Source organism: Helobdella robusta (assembly GCF_000326865.2).
Source record: "Helobdella robusta unplaced genomic scaffold HELROscaffold_86, whole genome shotgun sequence".
Lineage (NCBI taxonomy): Eukaryota > Metazoa > Annelida > Clitellata > Rhynchobdellida > Glossiphoniidae > Helobdella > Helobdella robusta.
Window position 1 is genome coordinate 193002 of NW_008705495.1, and position 11189 is coordinate 204190.

At 31.0% G+C, this 11189-nt stretch overlaps 1 protein-coding gene across 1 annotated transcript in view; it reads right to left on the reverse strand.

Moving 5' to 3' along the window:
• Positions 1-545, reverse strand: part of HELRODRAFT_182418 (hypothetical protein) — a gene marked incomplete at both ends in the record, with an annotated part of 19300 nt that extends 18755 nt beyond the window's left edge. Inside the window, one exon of the mRNA XM_009032684.1 lies at positions 460-545. Coding sequence (XP_009030932.1) covers positions 460-545 — 86 coding nt within the window. The remainder of the gene's footprint in view (positions 1-459) is intronic.
• Positions 546-11189: the final 10644 nt, after the last annotated feature.

The window sequence follows — 11189 nt, forward strand, 5'->3', positions numbered from 1 at the left end:
CAGAGAGAGAGAAAGAGAAAAAGAGAAAGAGAAATAAAAGAGAGAGAAACAAAAAAAGAGAGAGAGAGAGTGACAAATGGACAAACAGAAAAACACACAAACAGCACCGACTGCCTACAATCAACGATTTAAGACCAATTGATTTTATATATAAACATACATACATACATACATACATACATACATACATACATACATACATACATACATACATACATACATACATACATACATACATACATACATACATACATACATACATACATACATACATACATTCAATTTTCTTTCTGTTTGCCAGATATATATTCCAACAACATCGATGTTTAAGAAAATTAGATTTTTGTTGGTTTTTCGTTGGTTTGGCTCAGAAATTAAAAATGGCTTCGATTCAGTAGTTAAATTTTTGTTTGTTTGTGGTTAAAGTTATCAAAATATGTTACTTCTGTTTGTCATAACTTCAATGTTACTGTGTTGAAAACATTGTTAATGCCATTGAGCGTCACTGTGGTGTACCGGTTAAGATGCCAACAAAAATTCAACATTTGTCATTTTGATGTTCCAATGAAATTTTGCCGCGAAGATAGTGATGCTGTATTATTAATGAATTTATGTTTTAAAGCATCATGAAAGATGTTTTACAAGAAAAATGTAATTTTTAGGCGTTGTTGTGGTTGTTTTTGTAGAATGTTTGTTGTAGTTGTTGTCAAATTTGATGTTGCTGATGTAATTGTTAGTGTTTTCACATCGGCAAACTTCAATGACATCAGCAACAACAACAACAACAACAACAAAACAACAACGTGAAAATCATCGACGAACGTTGTTGTTGTCATCATTACATGCACTGAATGAGAAAAATTTGCCGCTATCTTTGAACTACGTGTGTGACTGCGTCCCTCTATTATTTATGTCACGAGATTTTGGTTTTTGTTGACGTGGTTATTGTTGTTGATGTTGTTGATGTTGTTGTTGTGGTTGATGTTGTTGTTGTTGATGTTGTTGTTGATGTGGCTGTTGTGGTTTCATTTGTTGAAGTAATTGTTACGGTGGTTGTTTGGGAGTGTTTCGTTGTTGTTTTTGTTGGTGATGTTGTTGTTGTTGTTGTCTTGGACTTTGTTGCTGCTGTTGTGGATTTTATTCTTGATGCAATTGTTATGGTGGTCGTTGGATGTTGTTTTGTTGTTGCTGTTGTTGTTGTTTGTTAGTTGTTAGTTAGTTAGTTAATTAGTCTTGTTGTTGTTTTTGTCTATTTCGACCTTCATTTGATGATAACAACGCTGTGAAAAATAATCAACGGGAAATGATAAACCGGAAGTAGAAACACCACGTGATGTAGCGTGAAGTAATTTGATTGGATGCCCATTCTGAATGCCTAATGACGTCAAACCATCACTCTCGTTACCGTCTAGAAAATTTCCATGGCAATTAATAACTTTGGTAGCGAGGTCTGTCATCATCATCATCATCCTCATCATCATCATCATCATTGTAGTTGTTATTATCATATCATCCATTTTTCCAAAATGACTCCCTCCTGCGTGCGTGCATGCATGTATGCATTAAAGTTGATTGAAAAGATTAAAAATAAAACATCGTGATCGTTCCATCATTCATCTTTAATTCATTCATCCATTCGTCCATTCATCCAATCATGCTATCATGATCAATAATAGTTTTATTTTATGGTTATTATTATTGTTGCTGTTATAATAATTATAATAATCTAATAATATAAATTATTATTATTACTATTGTTTTTCATCATCATCATCATCGTCATCATCATCATCATCATCATTGTCGACTCTATCAGATTAAAGTGTAATTAAAATTTGCAACTGGGAAAATATAAATTCGACTTGAGAGAGATAACTATTTGATGAGGTGTGTGTGTGTACGTATGTATGTATGTATGTATGTATGTATGTATGTATGTATGTATGTATGTATGTATGTATGTATGTATGTATGTATGTATGTATGTATGTATGTATGTATGTATGTATGTATGTATGTATGTATGTATGTATGTATGTACGTATGTATGTATGCATGTACGTATGTATGTATGTACGTATGTAGTACACGCATCTCTGGGAAATCAAATTTATTGCACACTTTGCTCTTCCATACTTTTAGCTTTGGTTTCCCATACTTTTCAGACTTTTTATGGATTTTTTACATTCCGTTTTCTTAGGTTTGCGACACGGCATTTTTGCATCTTTGCTGTTTTCCATAAATTCTATTTTTTTATCTATGCTTCTCTCTTTTTTTTTGTTTTTAAATTTTTTCAGGTAGTCCGTTGACTCCATGTTTTTTGTTGTTTGTTTAAAAATTCAAATATCTTATTTATGCTCTTATCTTATTTTCTTTGGCTCAAACAATTTTTTATTTACGGTTGGGATGTCAGATACGATGTATCATAAGTCATGTTGTTGTTTGACGATTTGAAGTGAAAAAATCCGCAGTAGGCAGCGTAACTAATCCTTTTGTTCTGCAGGCTCTCTTGGCTAGAATGCAGCGATGGGGAAGTTTAGGTTTTTTTAAATTAATCTATATTTTAATTAATGACGATTAGAAAAATCGCCTCAAAAACATTAAAACAATAACCTCCCTAAATTACAGACTACAGTAAGAGGCCCGGACCCATCCACCAACAGAGCCAACAACTTCGCTGACGGGCTTCTCTATCTAACTGATACTCATCATCAAGTTCCCCATACAGTATTCCACGAGTGTCATAATAATCAACCAACAATATAATATAATAATAATAATATAATATAATAATAATAATATAATAATAATTATTCCACGAGTGTCATAATAATCAATCAATAATATAATAATAATAATATAAAATAATAATAATATAATAATAATAATAATATTATATAATAATATAATATAATATTCAATATAAAAATGTTGAGGTGAGAAACATTTGTGAACACCCGCAGTTGTAATCAATAGTGTAATACAACACACGCCTATATATATACTTTCTGTAACAACATATATCATAAACCAACAATGATAAATATCTTTTGATCAAATCAGTCCACAACAACATACCCACAAAACAGGAACAACAAAAATGTTAATTGCCAAGCAACAAAACAAACATAGAACCCAGTATACAATGTATTATGTGTACGGTATGATGTACACATAATACATTGTACGCTACTATACGTATACATGTGTGTACATTTCATTATTCAAATTCAAATCTAATCTTCCCCATTAAAAAGCATTATGGTTGTATTAGGGAGTGAGGTCGTGTTTACATGAATGTTCTCGCAGCTGGTTTTGTTATTGAATGTGTTGTTGTTGTTTGTTGTTGTTGTTGACTGTGTTGTTGTTTGTTGTTGACTGTGTTGTGTTGTTGTTTGTTGTTGTTGTTGTCGACTGTGTTGTTGTTGTTTGTTGTTGTTGTTTCTGACTGTTTTGTTGTTGTTGACTGTGTTGTTGTTATTTGTTGTTATTTGTTGTTGTTGACTGTGTTGTTGTTGTTGACTGTGTTGTTGACTGTGTTGTTGTTGACTGTGTTGTTGTTTGTTGTTGTTGTTTCTGACTGTTTTGTTGTTGTTGACTGTGTTGTTGTTATTTGTTGTTATTTGTTGTTGTTGACTGTGTTGTTGTTGTTGACTGTGTTGTTGTTGTTGTTTGTTGTTGTTTCTGACTGTTTTGTTGTTGTTGTTGACTGTGTTGTTGTTGTTGACTGTGTTGTTGTTGACTATGTTGTTGTTGACTGTGTTGTTGTTTGTTGTTCGTTGACAGAGATGTTGTTGATTGTGTTGTTGTTGTTTGTTGACAGTGTTGTTGTTGTTTGTTGACAGTGTTGTTGTTGTTGTTGATAAAGGCTGTTGTTGTGGATACGTGGTGCTGCATACTTATCTTCATAATGTCGTGCTATGATTGTTTAAGTTTTTGTTCGTAACATTTTACGACAGGTTGCTAGCAGTGAATAATAATAGCGATTTTCAAATATTTTTTTAACATTTGCCGATGCAAAAATGTATTTACTTGAAAACTACATCACGGAGTGTGGGTGCTACAAGTCAGTCCTCCTTAGATAGAACAGTTTCTTCTTATTATTTATCAATGTGAATTGTTTTGACTTTGATTTTTATAACTGTTGATCTCTGTTTTGAAGAAGTTGTGTGCGTGTGTGCGTGTGTGTATGTGTGTGTGTGTGTGTGTGTGTGTGTGTGATGAGATTGGTTATGCACGATTAATAAATTATGCGTGTAATTGTTATCCATAATTATATATGATAGAGTTTTAGACTTGTTTGAGGTTTTCGAGTTGATAAATAACATTATAGAAAGTAACAATTCAACAGAATATAATCTTATATGTCTTTGTTGAAAAACCACATATCATTAGATCAAATAACAAAAAAATTTATAAATTATTATCAATAGAACAAAATTTTCTGTCGTGATAGCCCAACAAGTAGAACAGTGGTCTGCGACGTTTATGTTTAACTGCGCTGACCAGGTTCAAACGCAAGAAGATCCCAGTCTATTTTAAGCCAGAAAGCTGGTTTATGGTTGTTTTTTATTAGTTCGTTGTAATTATTTTAAAAATGTTATAAAAATAGAGAATATTCACAATAAATTAGCTTCTAACACACAATAAAACAGCCAACCAGTATTTATGAACATTCACAGCCAGACGAAAATATTTCAAAATAAATCTCTCACAGGGTTTGAGCCGAAGACAGAAAAAAAACCTTTTGTAAACTTTTAAGTCAGTCGTAGCACAATGTTTTGTATACATTCATTGAAAAAATGTCTATGAATATGCAACGCAGTTGTAACTCGTAAAATGCCGTCGCGTTAGTATATCATTTATATGCTCAAAATCGTTCCGTCATCATTCACAACTGCGTGCATTTCTGTCTAATTACAACTTTTCCAGTACAATTCTGTACATTTGTTTGAAACTATTCAAATCGTATACACTTAAAATTTTTTCCAAACAAATATTTTTAATTTAATTGAACGATTTATTTTTTCAAAAATAAATACACAATAATTAAATACACAGTTTTATTAAAATTCCAAAGAATAAAAGAAATAAATACGCATAGAAGCATACCCTTAGTCAAAAAAATTAAAACTTTAATTTTTTTTAATTTTTTATGCTATATGTTGGATGCACTACCATAAAAATACATTCCAAAGGTTGGCGACGCAAGTAAATTTAATTCAAGTCAATCAAGTCAATCAAAACAAGGAGGAACTTTTGGTGAAGGCAGCCATTCAAAAAATGCATGAATGAATGTATTTGTGTACAGTAGTCAAGGTATACAATACAGACAATGATATTGACAGTTGAAACTCTTATAAAAATGTGATATAGACAGTTAAAAAAATTACAAATAATAGACATGATAGAAAAAAACAGTCAGACAGACAATAGACTAATAGAAACAGACAAGACACACACACAACAAATGAAATAAAATTTAAACAGTCGAATAAAATAACCAGCAGATAAACAAACACGACAACTAAACAAACATACAAAGAATCAGAAAAACAACCAAAAAGACATCAAGACAAACATCTAGATGAACAAATAACCAGACGGACCTTCAATTTATATTTTTCCAACTTCATGAGAAAATGAAAACAAACGCTCTTACTTGAATGGCAGAAGTACTGGAGAATCCACCGTGTCATCCAGATGAATGGGACTGTCTTCCATTTTTTTTGGTCCGTTTTGTTACCAAAGTTGTTGCAATTGTTGTTGAAATTTTGTAGATTTTCCATTAAAAAACAATTATTTATGTTTTTCTATTACATTTATTATCTTGATTTTGTTATTTAAGTTATAATTTTTTTTATATAGTTGGGCTTACCTTGATGTGTTCATCATTTGCTGTTGTTGTTGTGTTAATGCTGTTGTTGTAGCAGTTGATGCAATCTGATATCCATTAAAAATAACTTTTAAACATTTTATTTTAATTATATTTGAACGTTTTCGTCTTTTGAATAGGGAAAAATTTTTCAATATTCATTTTTTTAATAGTATATTTATTTTTATTTAATCAAATAATTTTTAACAAAACTTTCCTTTTAAAAAACTTTGTGAAAAAATAATTTGTCGTTGTTGTTATTCACATAAAGTTAAAACGTGTGAGAAATTACTTCGAATAAAATTTACATTTTAATAACAACTGTACAAATACTTTTTTTATCATTAAAATCTTAAACGATCGGCTTATAAAGTTTGAAACATATTCCTCTAAAATTTATTTCAAAAATTTATAATAATTCCTATTTCCAAATTTTATTTTTAAATACACACATTTATTTATTTATTATAATAAAAAATTTTCACAAAATTAAATAAATTCTTGTTTGTAGTCTGCTATTAAAACTGAAGCCATCGTCAGAACATTTTTCCTAAAAAATTGACATTTATACATAGAAGACATTAACAAAAGATTAATATAACACGCAACAATAATAATAATAATATAACCAAATGATCCATAGATATACAAACAGCGATGATGACGTCAATGTATTTAATCCACATTATCGTCCAACATAATTCAACGTTTTCAAGCATCTCAACGGCCCGATTCAAGTTCTTGATGGCTGGTCTCTCGTTTGTTTAACAAACAATGCAATAAGATACATTGTAAGAAGATACATTTCCACTCTGTGCAGGGCAACATGCGTGCGAGCGATATTGCAGTTTTCTTTATACATATACAATACATATCTATGCATAGTACGCGTGTATGGGTGTCTGTATACATCGAGACACACATGCACACACAACTTGCACAAATACAAATATACATGCATGCACACACGCACAATTATGTACATCAGAGGTGGGCAAACTTTTTGTTGTGAGGGCCGCATTGAAAACTATTTTACCTTTAAAGGGCCGCACATGTACTTAAATAGCAAACTTTTCGACTCGGGGAGAATTTTTTTAAGATTTGTAACTCGTTTTTTCGTCATAACGTCTAGATGACGACTTTTTTTGGCATAAAATAACTGCCCTCCCCTGATGTACATGTATCTTTTTCTTTCTTATGCCTTATCCTTTCAGGACATTGGCGACCATCGACCTCCCCAAAACCCGATCTTTAACACTTTGTAGTAGTTGAAATGTGGTGATATTCAACAAGTGATCCAAGGATCTTACAAATGTTATTTGTTGTTGACCGCGATCTCTTATTCTTGCAATCTTTCTAGTAGTTGTTAGATTTTCCATTCCTTCCTTCCGCATGATGTCACCAAAAAACTTTATCTGATTATCTGGCGCTATTTCTTTTTTTCATATAACCGGACTGTTATCATACATCCTCATTCGAAATATGAGAGGTTCAACTAATTTTCATAATTCTTCTCAAAAACCACATCTTAGCAGCATTAATACTTTTTTCTATTTCTTTAGAAACTGTTCAGGACTCAGAGCCGTAAGTTAGCGCAGGAAAAAATGTAAACCACTAACAATTTTAATTTTTTGATATTCTGGTTTTACTGTTGGTGATGATGTTTTTTATTTTAGAATATGCATCTTTGCCATAGCTATCCTTTTTTTGACATTCACATCACATTTACCACCTGAAGTAATCAGACTTTCGAGATAATTCAAGTTGTTGACTTGTTTAACCTGTTTACTGTTAATGATTATGGAGCAGATCCAGGTGGCTCTGAACAAATGAAATGACACTTATACAAAAATGCAGATACTTATAAAGCATTTAGTCGTTGCAGAGATAGATATCATATTTTTTATCGCTAACTATCGAGCAAATTGGATTTTTTAAAATCTGCTAATCAAAGAGTTTCTCATTAAAAACTATATAACTATTACAAAAATATATAACTACATATTTTTAAAACTATGTGTATATATTTAAGTACAAACATTTAATAATTAACTAATTTATTCATTAATTAAAATGTACCTACACCATGTGCCGTGCATACATTAAGATTTTATTAGCTTTCAACATAGCAAATTAGAAAGGTTTTTCAATTGAAGAGGCCTTGAGCGATACCTATAAAAAATATAGCAAAGAATCACATAAATTAACATAAATTATAATAAATTATATATACATATATATATATATATGGACTATACAAATAACCATAAAAACATTTTGTGACGATTTATCGGTAGTTAGTTAGATAAAGAATGTAGAAATGTTACAAAATAGTACGGAGGAATATTGTAGATCGTTTTTAATTAAAGCCTAAAATTTTTATATAATATCCTGTACGTGTGTTTGTGTGTGTGTGTGTACGTGTGTACGTGTGTGTGTGTTAAACAATATTCAAATAGACATTTAAAATTTGAATAGACATTTAATATTCAAATTTATTCATAAATAATATTATTGAGCTGTTCCAGCAAAGATTTATATAGCTACACAATGCCAGTGCTTCGATGAAAAAGTTTAGAATTTGCTGCGGCTCTATGAAACTAACTTTTAAAGATCTTCTTTTATTTTAAAATTTATAAAAATAAAGATATGGCGATGTTGGCAATTTTTCGCGTCATTATCTTTTTTAAGTTTTTTTGATATGTATGGCGCTTGAAGCCGAAATAAATAACGAAAATTTTGTTGAATTGGGCCAACCATTCCATCCAGACTGCCAAATTTCTCCCACGCAAAACCCCAGCTGGGTATTCATAACTGCCAGAAAGAGGGATATTCACTACATCTTTGATAATAGTGTGCCCCAAGAACCATTAAAAAATAGGTTGGCTGTTTGGTGAAGATGAATATTCATTCCGTTTGTCAGAAAGTTAAATAACCATCTTTTGTTATACTGTTTATCGGCAGCCCATTTAGTAAAAAATTTATTTTCCAATATATATTGTTAATTGGTACAGTAACTTAATTTTTATATTTATAACTTCCAAATAGAGTTGATTTGAAATAGAAGAAATTTCAAAATCACACATTCCACAGGTATAACATGACGTCATCACAAGATTGACATCTTTCCACTTTGGAAGTCTCTGGAACTGACGCTAACCATGCAGGGCGGTCCGCCTGCTGGCCTGGTTCTAGCAGCTTACAGCACCGACAATATTATGACGTCATTTTGATAGGTTGCAAATTGTTTATAAGCAAAAATTTGTTGTGAATATTTTCGGTAAACTTGAATAAAAATATTTATAATTTTGATTGGTCTACCTTGTTTACAGAGAACTCTAGCATTGAGTTTGCCATGAACGCCAACGAAAGTGTAAGCTTAAAAATAGAATTATCCTACATTGGTTTTGAACCACCGACAGCTGAGTTTAAATGCTAATTTTTTTATGGAGATCAATCATTGAGTGGGAACTTCTGTGCTCTAACGGTTAGAACAATTTGCAATATGGAGAGAATGTTTCATTTGAAGGATGATGTTCCCAGCAAATGTAAAATTGTATTCAATCACACAAACTATAAAAAGTGGGCTGAAGAACAGCTTGATTTAAGACCAGGTTAATAATTTTTAGTTGAAATTTTAAAAAACTGAATCAACACTTTTATTTTTATCAATAACAAATTTCTAGAGAAAAAAGTTATGGTTGCAAGAACAGGTGGCGAGTGAGGTGCAACACCCCCTACAACGAATCGATGATGTGGTTGTTTCAAAACTTCAAACCCAGCAGCGAAATTTTAAAGTTGTATTATAAGTGGATTGCTAATGAATATTATAACAATAAGTTCGTTAATTTCATGACAAATACACATTTTTAGTTTATTTATTTTTGCTAAACAACAAACAAACCAACCAATCAATCAACCATCCAAACAACAAATCTGCCAATCTAGCATCCAATCAATCAAACAACTAATCAACCATCTAACCAACCAATCAGCCAACCCAGAAACCAACTAACCAACCAATAGATATGACTTCAACCTATCCGATGATGGGAAGGTTTACGATTTAGTAATACCTCAGTTAGATCTGAACCACGCCGGCACTTACATGTGCGCTCACAAGTCGTTCGAACATTTGGTTAAGAAAAAAATTGAATTGCTGGTTGTCGGTTGGTGGGTGGAAACATTGTTTTATTCAACAAAAATAATTGGAACAAATTTTCAACATCAATTTTAACAAAATATTCAGACCAGATGTCCGTGGATGCAGTTTCTAACGGTTTGGCTATAGTCTTGACATATGCCGGGAAAAATTATTACCATCCTCCTAAATATATTTTTGACGAAAAAGTAGCTGCAAATTATTGGAAAACTGTAAAATGTAGTCTCACGCAAAGAAATGTTTTCTGAATCAGGAGACAAACCGAAAACGTGCAAAATTCACAGAAACTCACCTCAAGTCGGAAATTTTCACCCCATGTGTGTATATATATATATATATATAATGATGTAAATAGATGATATATATATATTAATGATATAAATATGATATAAATATGATATAAATATGATATAAATATGATATAAATGAATGAATAATATCTTTATTTTAAAAGTAATTTAATATTTTATTTAATTAAAGATATAACTTGTATAGAAGAGTTACTAGATCAAAAGATACCCGCCCCGTATGTGTTACCTCCTTTGGCATGTATTCATACATGACATTTGAGGGCTGTCGTGTAATTGATCTTTAACCTTTTAGACTTTTAACCCTTATGTTCTCCGGTGCTTCGTAGCTTTTTTTAGCTTTTTTTTTAGATTTTTAATGGATTCTTTTTTAAAAAAACATTATTCTGTAAAAATATTATTTTTTGGTCATTAAAATTTTAAATTGTTTTTTTTTCAAAATTTGATGGTTTCTTTATTCAAATGAGTTATTTTTATAGTCTTTTTAATTTTTATTTAATCAATTCGTTTACTTGCTTTAATATATGAATGGTCACAAATAGTGGACACGCCTAGCTAATTTGTGTTTGATCGCTCTGCTGGACGGAATGAAGTTATAAATACTGTATAAGCATATGTTTATTTTATAATACAGTTGTTCGTATGAGTGTGTTTGTATGTGTTGTATGCGTGTGTGTGAGAGAGAGTGTGTGTGTGTGTGAGAGAGAAAGAAAAAGAGAGAGTGTGTGTGTGGTGTGTGTGTTAAAAAGTTGTGAGATGCTATCAAAAGCGGTAAAATATTACAATTTATGTTATATTATTTTGCCTATGTTTTGTTAATGAATGAATTAATAATGAATTGATT